The sequence below is a fragment of the Mirounga angustirostris genome, unplaced genomic scaffold (genome assembly GCF_029215605.1).
Source record: "Mirounga angustirostris isolate CCGP_5_RB_7025 unplaced genomic scaffold, mMirAng1.0.hap1 SCAF_5, whole genome shotgun sequence".
NCBI classification, from domain to species: domain Eukaryota; kingdom Metazoa; phylum Chordata; class Mammalia; order Carnivora; family Phocidae; genus Mirounga; species Mirounga angustirostris.
The window spans coordinates 16,130,409-16,143,329 of NW_026991713.1; the positions used below are offsets into that span (position 1 = coordinate 16,130,409).

At 47.7% G+C, this 12,921-nt stretch overlaps 1 protein-coding gene across 2 annotated transcripts in view; it reads left to right on the plus strand.

Moving 5' to 3' along the window:
- NUAK1 (NUAK family kinase 1) overlaps nt 1-9,915 on the plus strand; it is a 72,099-nt gene extending 62,184 nt beyond the window's left edge. For both annotated transcript variants that reach the window (XM_045872685.3, XM_054506856.2), the window contains exons 5-7: nt 389-508; nt 2,498-2,630; nt 5,422-9,915. In XM_045872685.3, the coding sequence (XP_045728641.2) occupies nt 389-508; nt 2,498-2,630; nt 5,422-6,575 (1,407 nt within the window). In that variant the 3' untranslated portion in view covers nt 6,576-9,915. The remainder of the gene's footprint in view (nt 1-388; nt 509-2,497; nt 2,631-5,421) is intronic.
- The last annotated feature ends 3,006 nt before the right edge of the window (nt 9,916-12,921 follow it).

Sequence of the window (12,921 nt, forward strand, 5' to 3'; positions counted from 1 at the left end):
TTTAGGGGGGCTACAGATGGGCACTTCCCAGATTAATAGCTGTGTACTGTCTTGTGCGTCGGAAACGTCAAGGCTGTGATTCTGTGGCTGTTTCTCAGAGCGGGTCTAAACTGAAGTGAAGGTCAAGTCCATGCAGGGAGCGGTTTTGAGTAAGTAAGAGAACATGTGTACAGATCCAGCAGAATCTGTTGTGGACACCAAAGATTGTGGCTGGGAGTCACTGGCCCAGTCCTGTGGGTGGACTGGTTCTTTTATGGAGACTAAGGACTGGAGAAAAAATGGTGACCCAGCTGGCAGACCCACCCAGGTGCCCTAGTGCTCAGATGATTCAAGGTAGGTACCCCCTGGAATGCTAACCGGCCTCTCTGGGTCTTGCTTCTCTTTGCAGATTGCTGACTTTGGGCTTTCCAACCTGTACCAGAAGGACAAGTTCTTGCAAACCTTTTGTGGGAGCCCACTCTACGCTTCTCCTGAGATTGTCAATGGGAGACCTTACCGGGGGCCAGAGGTGAGCAAGTTGCTGGGGTGTATGGGGGTGGGGGTGGGAGAGCAAAGGGAGGAGGGAGGGCAGGAACAGGATATAAGAAATACTTCAGACAAACAAAAAGGCAAGCAAGTGGAGAAAGCTTTTCCTTATATGATTATAAAAGCCACAATATAGACACGTGGGAGAAAATTTGAAAAATCTAGAAAATGAAGTTACCTGCAATTTTCCCCACAAGAGATAACCACTTAATATTTTTGCCACTTTTCTTTTAGACTTTTTTCCAGGGTTGATCTCTGCATTTCAAAAAATAATGGCAATCATTATATACACGTGTATACATATGTGCATGTGGCCTTTTATTGACTTAAAATTATATTGTGACATATTTTGAATTTGTTATTACTAAAAAACGTGGTTTCTGAGGATGATATAATTTTTATTTTATGAATATACCATAATTTAATCAATTCCCTAGATTTAGACAGATTGTTTTCAGTTTTTCCCTGTTAGAACAAACCAAAAAAACAGGCAAAAAACCCCTAACTCTGCAATGAATATCTTTTTGCATGTATCTTTGACAGCATGTATCTTTGATTAAGGAAATATAGGTTTTTTTTTTTTAAGATTTACTCATTTATTTTAGAGAGAAAGAGCATGAGTGGGAGGGGCAGAGGGAAATGGAGAGAGAGAATCCCAAGCAGACTCTGCGGGACCTGATCCCATGACCCATGAGATCATGACCTGAGCCAAAACCAAGAGGCAGATGCTCAACCGACTGCACCACCCAGGCTCCGCTAAGGAAATACAGTTTTAATCGAACCTTCTAATGCATGAGAAATGCATTTCTTTATGTGCTTAAAGCTCTCAGGACCACTGTAAGAGATGTGTATGTGGAAATGCTATTTTGAAATTGGGTGAGTTGCGAGCGATTATGCTCTTTAAAAGGATGGTTCTCTTTACAGAGAGATCCATCCACTCCTTATCCTTTAAAGAGCAGCTGCTCAGTGGGTTGAAATGTTTCCCTCCAAATATTTATCTGTTGGAGAGTGTTTGAAGGCAGGGCTGGAGGGTGAAGAGAAGGATGCCAAGGGCCTCTACCAATTGCAGTGAAGAGAAAGTCTTTCTAAAATAAGAATGTAAGGGAGGAACATTGGATTCCATTTACAAAACTCTAGAAACCTGATACTGTCCATTTATCATAGGTAATGAATGTTTCTTTGATCTTTGATGATCTCTTTCTGGGGTTCTAAGCTGGCGGCCTGTGATCTGGCTAGCAAACATGCTTTATCTGGCCACATTAGTCTTTCTAAAAGAAAATGGACCAAACATTCAATAATTGGGAGATTTTGCATTAAAGTCTGGTGTCTGACTTCCCGAAAGGGTCTGGCAGTGCCGAGCCTACGTTACTGTGTGGCAGCAGTTAGCCAAGGGGAGGCTGCCTCCATCAGGTGGATCCATGCACTCCCACATCGTACCCCACATTCTCTCTTGCTTTGTTCATCTTGGTTGCGTGCCTGGCTCTTGTAAGCATTTGAGTTGGCAGCCCCTGATCCATTTGAAGAAGGTGCAGGAAGGCATTGGTGCCTGGATTTAGAGTGAACAGCCCCGTGTCCCAGTCCGGCACCCATCCTGGAGGCAGAGAGGGGCTCTGGAGAAATCAGTTAGCTTTCCTATGCCTCAGTCTTCCCATCTGTCAGATGGGGTTGAAAATAATCCAGGCCCTCCCTGTTTCACAACATTATACTGAGGATCCAAGGAGATAATCTTTTTAAGAAAGTCCTTACACAGATTGGGACTCTTGGTCTCTGAGATGGAAAGGTCGGGCTCTGCAGCAGCTGACAGCCGCACCGCGTATCAATTGTCAGGCTGCAGTGGGAACCCCTCCGCTGAGTGCTAAATTCAGTTCCTGGGGTCGTTGGGGGTGGCTGCTCACAGTCTGTGATCTAATGGATCGGAAGGCATCCCGGAACCTGCTTCTGAGCTCCTGTATGTCCCGTCTCTCTGCTCCAGGTGGACAGCTGGGCCCTGGGCGTGTTGCTTTACACTCTAGTTTACGGAACAATGCCCTTCGATGGTTTCGATCACAAAAACCTCATTCGGCAGATCAGCAGCGGAGAGTACCGGGAGCCTACGCAGCCGTCAGGTGCGTGCCCTCGGAGGCTCAGGGATTGAGCGGGAGTGGTTGGCTAAGTACCCTTTTTTGAGTGTGTAGCTCACATTTTTTTGCTTTTGTTTTAACATCTGCAAGGAATCTCCTGCTTTTCCTCTTCTTTTTCTCTCCAAATTTTTGCCTTCTGGCAAAGCTGGCTTGCTAGGCTGCTTTGCCCAAACCTTCCCAAATGGAATTTCTAGAACAAATGTCCTCTACACCAGGCAACCTAGGAGTCCTGTGTGCTTGCTGTGTGAACTTGGGCAAGTCCCTTACCATGTGGATTCAGTTTCTCCACTCTAAATTCACATTTTGGAAGAGATACCACATGAAGTCCTTTCTAGTCTACGTGGTTATATAAACCACCTTCATTAGACTCAGGGCCATGAGGGTGGCAACTGCTCTTTTTCACCACTGTGCCCCCAGCCAGGGGCATGGCCCATGGGCGCTGTTTCATTATTCAGTATTTATTGCTATAACAACTCTATCCCCGACCTCCCCCACCGCCCTGAGTCAACTTGATGGTTTAAAGAACAACTAGGTACCCTGTCTCTCCATTCCCTGGGTTGGCTAGAGCTCTTCTGGCCATGCTTGGGTTGCTCCTACCGTGACATTTGGATGGCAGCTGGGCTGGGTCTGACTGGGGGACAGCTGCTCAGTGCTCCTCCACGTGGGCTCCCTCTCCATGAGATGCCTCTCCAGGCCCCTCTCTCCAGGAGGAATCCTCGACTTCTTCCACAGCAGCTCAGGGCTCTAAGGTGGAGGAAGAAGAAACTTCCAAGCCTTCTGTGCTGGGCAGGCAGATAATGTCACTTCTGCCACACTCTATGGGTCAAGGCAACCAAGATCATAAGCTCCACCTCTTGCTAGGATGATGTGATGTGTGGATGGAAAGTGTGTGTCCACATGGTCATCTTTGGAAAGTAGTTAACGCAGACCTTCCTATGTAGACATGCTGCCCACGCGTGCACACGCACAGCTGATTTCTCATTCTTTGCGGTACATTTCACAAAGTTGCTATGAGCATGGAGTGAGTGAATACTGAGACCGCACTGCTCCTGGGGCATATATAGGGCTCAAGCTCTGGTCACAGTACTGTTGTCAACTGATCAATATATAACCTTGTGTTATGTATATTTCTGTCCAGAGACACCTCATTTAAAACATCCCGTTGACTCATTCACATCAGACTCACAGCCAACAGCACTGTGACTCATGCCTGAACGAAGCCTATCTAACACATGCACTTTCTCCGTAAGGCACATCACAGCCTTCTCGAACTTGGGAACCATAGTTAGCACGTTGGGCCATTTTACACAGTGAAATCACCAACAAAAAGGTCAAAAGCGTGAAAAACATGGGCTATACAGGCTGTGAGAAGTACACCTGTTTACAGCATGAGAGTGGAAACAAGAAGGCAGGGAGGCGGCACCTCCTTCGACCTCAGGTGGGAACATACGTGCTGCGCTGAGGGTGACTCAAATTTTTTGCCACTTTGCAAATGGACACAAATGACAGGGAGAGTGAGTGCCCGGGTATTGATTTTGGGGCTACAAATACATTTTAGTGAGCAGGAGAATTTATAATACAGAATCTGTGAATAATGAATACATACACATATATATATGTATGCATACGCATTCTTTTTTTTTCAATAGACCAGCCTGGGTTTTTGTTTGTTTGTTTGTTTTGTTTCTTGTTTTTTGTTGTTGTTGTTTTTTGAGAAATTTCAGGTGACCCAACCAGTACCAACACAGCTCCTGGCACATTGCAGGAATTTAGAAAATATTTACTGAATGACTGAAGGAACATCCTGTTACTTTTCAGGGGTGCAGCTCACCCCTGATTTCATTGCCTGACCCCTGCCAGCTACTCATTAGTCCACATAAGTGGCTGAGGGGGAGGTGGCGCCTTCCCAGGATATAATTCACCTCCCTTTGGGGGAGCACAGTTTAATCTTATAAGTCAATTTATAAGCTGTGAGAGTCAGTTGGTTCCTGTGGCCTCCTCAACATCCCTTCGGGGCTTTCCCCTAATTCTCTGGCAGCCGAAATGTGCACATGGAATGTCTCAGCCAGGGCGTAAGCGGATAGCAGATCTAGATGAGCTCTCTGAGCTGACGGCTCGGTAGGCTGCAGCTTACGTCAGAGAGGGAGAGGAGGTGAGCTCGCTGGGCGTGGGTCTCAGCACCTGGCAAAAGCCTGGGGTAAGGCCAGCCTTGGGGATGGCACCTCTCACTGCCCACGTGTGCCATCCTTCTCTCTTTCCCTCTTTGATAAGGAGCCTCTTTCTCACCGTCTCAGCCTTAGATGTCCTTTTCATGCCGACACACTTTCCCCATTACCTTGAGCACTGCGTGTTTATACAAGCCCACCTTGGAGGACTACAGAAAAGCCAGGGTCACCTCCCCCTGGTTTCCCTTTTGGTAAAATAATATCCACCGAAGAAATGGTGGGGCCCTGCTTGGGGTCGGGTCTGAAATCTGTTCCAGTTCCCTGGCCTTCCCCATTTAATGAAGATCTGAGTTGATGGAGAGCTCGGTAGTTCTAGAACAGTCCTTCGTTTCTGTGGAAAAACATGCCAGGGTGTGACCGTGCCCTGGCCTGTGGTTGTGGCCCGATGATGCTTTCCGTGTACCGTCTGGAAGGCTTTGGCTCCTGCTCCCTGGTGCGGCAGGACCAGGTCTCCTGCCAGAGTGCACGTGTCCCCTCGCCCCTGCAGCGTCAGCCCCGTCAAGGCCAAAGGCTTCCATGTGACGCATCCTTCTTTTTCTCTTGTGCCACAGATGCCCGAGGACTCATTCGGTGGATGCTGATGGTGAACCCCGATCGCCGGGCCACCATCGAGGACATCGCCAACCACTGGTGGGTGAACTGGGGCTACAAGAGCAGCGTTTGTGACTGTGATGCGCTCCACAACTCCGAGTCGCCGCTCTTGGCTCGCATCATCGACTGGCACCACCGTTCCACAGGGCTGCAGGCTGAGGCCGAAGCCAAAATCAAGGGCCTGGCCAAGCCCGGGGCCTCCGAGGTCATGCTGGAGCGGCAGCGGTCCCTGAAAAAGTCCAAGAAAGAGAACGATTTTGCCCAGTCCGGCCAGGACTCGGTGCCCGAGAGCCCATCCAAGCTGAGTTCCAAGAGGCCCAAAGGGATCCTGAAGAAGCGAAGCAACAGTGAACATCGTTCCCACAGCACTGGCTTCATCGAAGGCGTCGTGAGCCCTGCCTTACCCTCTGCTTTCAAGATGGAGCCCGACTTGGGCCGGACCGCCGGGCCCCTCCCAAGCCCCCCTGAGGCGGAGGTGCCGGGCAAGCTCAGCCCCAAGCAGTCGGCCACGATGCCCAAGAAGGGCATCTTGAAGAAGACCCAGCAGAGAGAGTCAGGGTACTACTCGTCCCCAGAGCGCAGTGAGTCTTCGGAGCTGTTGGACAGTAACGACGGGCTGGGCAGTGGCCTCCCTTCCCCCAGCCCCCCGGACCCCGCCAGGGGGACGTCCCACGGCCTCTCGTGCCGCAGGAAGGGCATCTTGAAACACAGCAGCAAGTACTCAGCAGGGACCACGGACCCGGCCCTCGTCAGCCCTGAAATGCCCACACTGGAATCCTTGCTGGAGCCTGGCGTCCCCACCGAGGGCCTCTCCCGGAGCTACAGCCGGCCCTCCAGCGTCATCAGTGACGACAGCGTCCTGTCCAGCGACTCCTTCGACTTGCTGGATTTGCAGGAGAATCGCCCTGCCCGCCAGCGCATCCGCAGCTGCGTCTCTGCTGAAAATTTCCTCCAGATCCAGGACTTTGAGGGGCTCCAGAACCGGCCCCGACCCCAGTACCTGAAGCGGTACCGGAACCGGCTGGGAGACAGCAGCTTCTCCCTCCTCATGGACATGGACGATGTGACTCAGGTCTACAAGAAAGCGCTGGAGATCTGCAACAAGCTTAACTAGCTCCCCGGGGGTGGTGGGGCTGGGTTGTGGGTGGGTTCGGGGGAGGCGTGGGAGCAATGACTTGTGCTAGTGAGCTGGTTACCTCTTTGCTGGCCTGTGACAATATGCTGAGAAAGGATTGGTGCCATCTTAGTTGGCCCAGTTTGCAGCCTTGAGCCAACACCTGAGAGGGAGAAGTGGGCTCTCTGCCAGTCCTGCCAACTGCCAGTCAGAATTTGGGTCCTAACTGGCATTTACTTTGTGGCACCTCCTAGAGGACCAGCTGTCCAGGGGAGGTGGTGTTGGCCAGCACGAAGAGGGTGGGGAGGAAGCATATGGGAGAGGGAACATATCCCTAAAAGTCATCCAAATGCTTCTGGAGGAAGGGCAAGAGAGACTGGGGCCATCTGCCTTGGATGAGCTCAGAACTTGCTGCTTCCCTCCTCACATGAGCTGGCTTGGTCTGACTGCATGGCGTTGGCAAGTAGATTTCAGCCACCTGAACTTGCATCGGTGATCGATTGATAGTGGCTGCTGGGTGTGCTGGTGTGAGTAGCCTAGACGCATGGGAAGCAGTGCTGTGATTGAATAGCAATGGCTGCCTTGGGAAAGGGAAGGGGGGCAGTAGCACTCACGCCATGCGGTGGCCATCCTTGACCCGGCTAAGCCTTGAAAGTGTTGGGTTGAGGCATCCTGTGGGATCTATGTTTGTCTTTCATGCCACTCACGTGGCCTTTGTTAATTTGCTACTCTACCTGGAATGGAAGACAGGGTCTCGGGCAGAGTGAGAATGCTCTGAACACCGCTAAGGACTTAAGGGTTAGCCCGTGGTGATTTTTGGGCTTCTTGCTGTCTCCCACTTCTTTCCTGATGTCTGCCTTGCTCTTCAGCACAATCTCCCGAGGATGGACAGGGAAAAGAATGGTGGTGTCAGAGGTCAAAACTCTGGTGTGTAACAGAGCTTGGGACCCTCTGTGGTCTTTGTGCAGATGAATGGAAATTGATCCACACCAGCAAGAGGGCAACTTGTCAATTTCTTTAACATCTCACTGTTAACTGGAATGCTGCCTCTTGGGTTCTCACCTGCATGAATCAGATGTGACGCTGTCCACAGTCTCCAAGGAGTAACTGGCTCAACCATTTACCCTGTTTACTAATAGCAAACGGTTTCCCCATCCACCAAGTGTAGAATCCACAGAGGCGGGCGAGTTTACTTCTAGGGAGTTAGTGTGTAGGTGGGATATTTGGATGAGGAAAGGAAGGTAGGCATAAGGTGCTCCCCCCATATCTAGGGATTCTGTCATGGGTTTGAAGTCCTAGACTCTGGGGGAAAAGAAAGTTCCACCCATTCAAATGAATAAGGTGTTGAAAGAGCACAGTGGGTTGGGAGGAAGCATACAGAAGAGGGAATATTTCCCAAGAAGCCAGCCAGATGGTTCTGGAGGAGGCAGGAAAGAGGTATAGCAGGACTCTTATCATAAAAAGTAATATAACTAGGTATTCAACTTCTAGACACCCAGATTACAGGTGATAAGATGTCAGTCCCACAATGGGACATCTTCAGATACTGGGTTTGGAATTCATGGTCTCATTGGAGAATCTGGGATGACTTCAGATCCTACTGGCCTGGGCAAATTGAAAGCCTTGTTTCAAGATGGTCGACCTCTGCTAGCCACAAAAATATATAAGGAGGACTAGTCTTGGGGGGGGGGTATTTTGGGGAAAACCAACAGACAACAAACAGTTATAGGGAATGCGAAAGAATTCACCGTAAGGCACTGAGAACATTCATTGGAGTGAAACTGTCCTTTTCCTAAGGAGATGGCTCCATTTCTTCCCTTGTCACCAGTTCTGGGGTTGTGGCTTTGTGCATGCCTTCAGGTCAAGCTGAGTGGTGTGTTATGGGAAGCTCCTCCATTTTCTTTCTTTCAATTGCACCTCCTTCCTGAGCTCCGATATAGGTTCAAAGGGAAAAAAACTCTGTAGTTAGCAAACTGTGTGTGTGGGAAGTGTGGGTGTGTGGAGGGCATCTTGCAGCCTCCAAGCTCCCCATGCCTTGTCTCATTTTATGTGATCTGTTCCGGACAGCACGTATTGCCCCACTGCTGGTCCCGCATGCATGGCAGCTGGCCAAGTTCGTAGCTGTCAATACGCCTAAAGTGTAACACCTACCTACTGGGTGATGTGTTTTTTCCTTTCGCCAAGTGATTGTGTCTGTTTAGTATTTTCCATCCTTCTGAAATGACACTATTAAGGAAAATCATTCTATTTCTCCCCTTCCCCCCCGAAAACCCCACACATGCATGTTCTCTTTTGTCCACCAACCCAGACAGTGGATTGTGGCAAAGACCGTCCTCCCTCCACTCAGAGGCCGAGGGTCTGAGTTGAGTCCTGCTGTGCTGCTAATTAGATGGTGGCCTGAGGCACCTGCAGTGTTTGGGAAGCTAAGTTTTCCCTTTAATGAGAGCTGGAGGGGGGGGGACTAGCCCATCTCTCAGGCCCCCTGCCTGCTTCTGACATTCTGCTAACATCCTCTGATTCTGCATACTGTGTGTTGACTCTGTCCTTTCAAGGAAAAACCTGGACTAGAGACAAAAGCCCTGACGCGTAGCTCCCTGCTTCCTGATTAAGTGCTATCATCCCTACCAGCCAATCCCCAGCCAAGGAAGTCATGCTTGATTCATTTCCATGGAATTACAAGTGAGAGACACTTTTATGACCTGGTGGACCAAGCAGGAGATTCCATGTCCGCTCTCCTGGTCCTTTCCTGGCCTCTGTGGGCCTTTCTGTGTCTTAGTTTACACATCTGCCAAAGGAGTAGAATTATACTTCTTTTTACAGGTAAATTTTAAGGCATGATCAGTTTTCAGGAAGTGCCTCAAGACCCTAGGCGAAATGAAAATGCTGGTGCTCCCTGACTTTCCATCCCTGTTACAAGGCGCTGCTTCTTCAGATGATGGGGAGCACTTTCCAGGGGGAAATTCAGGGGAGTGTCGCCCTGGCCTGCTGTCTTGAGTACAAATGTGAATGATCAACTGACTGCTTATTGCCAAACTGGAGATGTTCTGTAGGGATTTACTGGCCTGGTATCATTCCTAGAAGAAAAAGAAGAGAGAGAGAGAGAGAGAGAAAAAAACTTGACTGCACATTTTTTTTTTTTTAATCCGTGTTGTGACTTTTATTTAATTTCTATTTTTTTTTGTTTTGGTAATAAAAAGTTGACTTTTTTATTTGAATTTGTCTTTTTTTTTATTTATTGGTCTGAAAGACATTTCAAAGGTATTATAATAATATATTGGTGTAATTTAATTGGTGCAACATGCTTTATGGCTCCAGTCAAAATTGGTTTTTGTTCATTTGATTGGTTTGAGCCCAGAACAGCCTACAGGGGGGAAAAAGCTGGATAACCACCCAAAGTGTTTGTATTTTCATTGGAAACTGACTTTTGTTCTGTTTTTCGTTTCGTTTCGTTTCGGTTTTTTTTTTTTTTTTTTTTTGGTTTTGTTTTGTTTCCGTTTTTATTTTTAAATTAAATAAATTGCAATGAACTGAACTGAACTGGGACCTTGCTTCGTTATTTGGTTGTTTTCCTCTTAGTTAAGGAAGTAAGTGACAGAGTGGGTATAAGTAACAGAAACCTACCCAAGCTAGCTCAGGCACAGAGAGGGAATTTATTTGAAGTTTTTGGAAAGGGAAATGCAGCTAGCAGGGCAGCAGGAACGAGAACTGGAGGAGGAGGAGCCAAGAGAATGACAGGCCCTTTTTTCTGCTCCTCCTTGCACACCGGCTTTCTCCTCCTCCTCCTTTTGTAGCCTAGCTTTCTCCCTGATTTTATGACCCACCTTGGTTTACCTCACAGCTTCCAAATTTACATGTTCTCAGTTCTGAGTTCCAGAAGAGACGACTCACTGGGTTCCTTCAAACTGGACTAGAGACAGTATCGAAAGTTAATAGCCAGTCGTGCTCTCTCGTTCTGGTTCAGCTCCCTCTGCCTGTCCCTTCTTCGGCAGCCCCCTCTGTTCCCAGGGCAGCCAGGCTGCTAATCTGATTGCTCAGAGTCCAAGATCAATGGGCATTATTTCCCAATGGGAAAAGCCACTGCCCTGGCTCTGATAAAATGGCACCCTGAGTCCCATTTTACCACTATTCCTTGCATGAACAGACCCTCCAGGAAGCTCTTAGAAAGAGGGATGAATAATAGGGTAAGACTGGATCCCAGTTACAATAGCAAATGACATCAAGCCCTACCCTAGTATCAAACATTAGAGTCACGCTCTGTGCTGAATAGCAGTGTTTGGGGATCCGTGTAAGAAAAGTCTGACTTTGCAAAGAAATTGCAACTTACACCCCTTACCTGGTCTACTGGGAGAACATCTGACACAGCTTGTCACATTTAGCAAATAAAACCACAGGACATCCAGTTAAGCAATGGATGATTTTTTTTTTGAAAGATTTTATTTATTTGAGAGAATGAGAGAGAGCATGAGAGGGAAGAGGGTCAGAAGGAGAAGCAGACTCCCCACTGAGCAGGGAGCCCGATGCGGGACTCGATCCAGGGACTCCAGGATCATGACCTGAGCCGAAGGCAGTCGCTTAACCAACTGAGCCACCCAGGCGCCCAACAATGGATGATTTTTTAGTATAAGTATGTCCCATGCACTATTTGGGTCATGCTTATACTAAAAAAAAAATTATTTATCTGAAATTCAAATTTAAATGGGCCTCCTGTATTTTATCTGGGAACCCAATCTGATGGAGCTTATTTGGCTAAAATGACCAGGCACCTGATAAGGTTGAGGGTTGGGGAATGGATGTTTATGATGTGGCCTGCCGAATTAGGACCCGTCTGTCTGTGCCTCTCCAGCTGGGCTGCAGTGGGAAGAATATCTCAATTCCGATTTGGACTTGCTGATTGTTAATGAGGCAAACTGCTTCGTGTCTTTGTGCCTCTGTTTTCTCATCTGTCTGATGGGTACATAGATTGCTACCTTTACCCAACTTTAATGGGTCCATGAAGAAGGAAAGAGCTAATTTCTACAAAGTTGCCTTGAGTGTAAAGCTCATTATGAATGGGAATCCATAATCCTTTCATTACAGAGCAATAGTCACTGAATATAAGGGATAGGGAGGAAATAGGAGCAGCTGGAGGGGCATGGCTTACATGCCAACTGATAGGTTGGTGGGGTTAATGAGAAGTGGTCACTTTAAGGAGGAAGATTGAGAGAACTAATATTTATGGAGCTTCTTCAGGGTGCTCACTTCATCCTTACTCAGTGGCGAGTGGAAGAAACCTAGCTCAGACCATGTGAAGGAACAAGACAAATTTACTGCTTCATGTAACTGAGAAGTCTAAGGAGTATGTCTCAGGCACAGCTAGATCCAGGGGTTCAAGAGATGCCATTGGCCTCTTTTTCACTCACTCTCCCTGGATGTGGGCTTCATTCCTAGGCAGGCTCTCTCCACATGGTGGTAAGATAGCTTCTGGTAGTAGTGCTGTTATGAGGTCCTTTAAGTGTGTGATCCTGAAGTCAGAGAGAGATACTTACTATCCCAGCATTTGTGTGCCAAGGAAGTAGTGTGATTGGCTTTGCTGGGGGTCACGTGTCTCTCTCTTGCCTACTTATAGGGTCCAGATGGAGAGATGCTCTGATTGGCCCACCTGGATCATGTGCCTACCCTTGTGGTATACTTGAATGATCGCTCCTTCAGTATCACCCGAAGTTAGGGGAGGGCGGCTCTGCCAAAAGAAGGGATGCAGAGCTAATGAAACAAAGTTATACCTTTGGGGCCTCGATTTCGTCATCTATAAAATAGTATTACATAATCCCTGGCTTTCAGAGTTCTTTCTTTCTTTCTTTTCTTTCTTTCTTCCTTCCTTCCTTCCTTTCTTTCTTTGCTTTCTTGCTTTCTTTTCTTTCTTTCTTTCTTTCTTTCTTTCTTTCTTTCTTTCTTTCTTTCTTTCTTTCTTTCTTTCTTTCTTTCTTCTTTCTTTCTTTTCTTTCTTTCTTTCTTCTTTCTTCTTTCTCTTTCTTCTTTCTTTTTTTAGTAGGCTCCATGCCCAGTAGTGGAATCCAGCATGGGGCTTGAACTCATGATCCTGAGATCAAGACCTGAGTTGAGATCAAGAGTCAGATGTTTAGCCGACTGAGCCACCCAGGTGTTCTGACATTAGAAGATTTCTAATTTATACCAATAGTGTCAGGAAAGACAACAATATAAAACTATAGGGAGCAGATATATTCGTTAGGAAGATTTTCGTTGTCAAATTAGTTATAATATGAGAAAATCCAGCTGAAACTGGTTTAAGCACAGAAAAGGTTTTATTAGCTCATATACCTTGAATTTTAGAAATAAGGTAGATTTCATG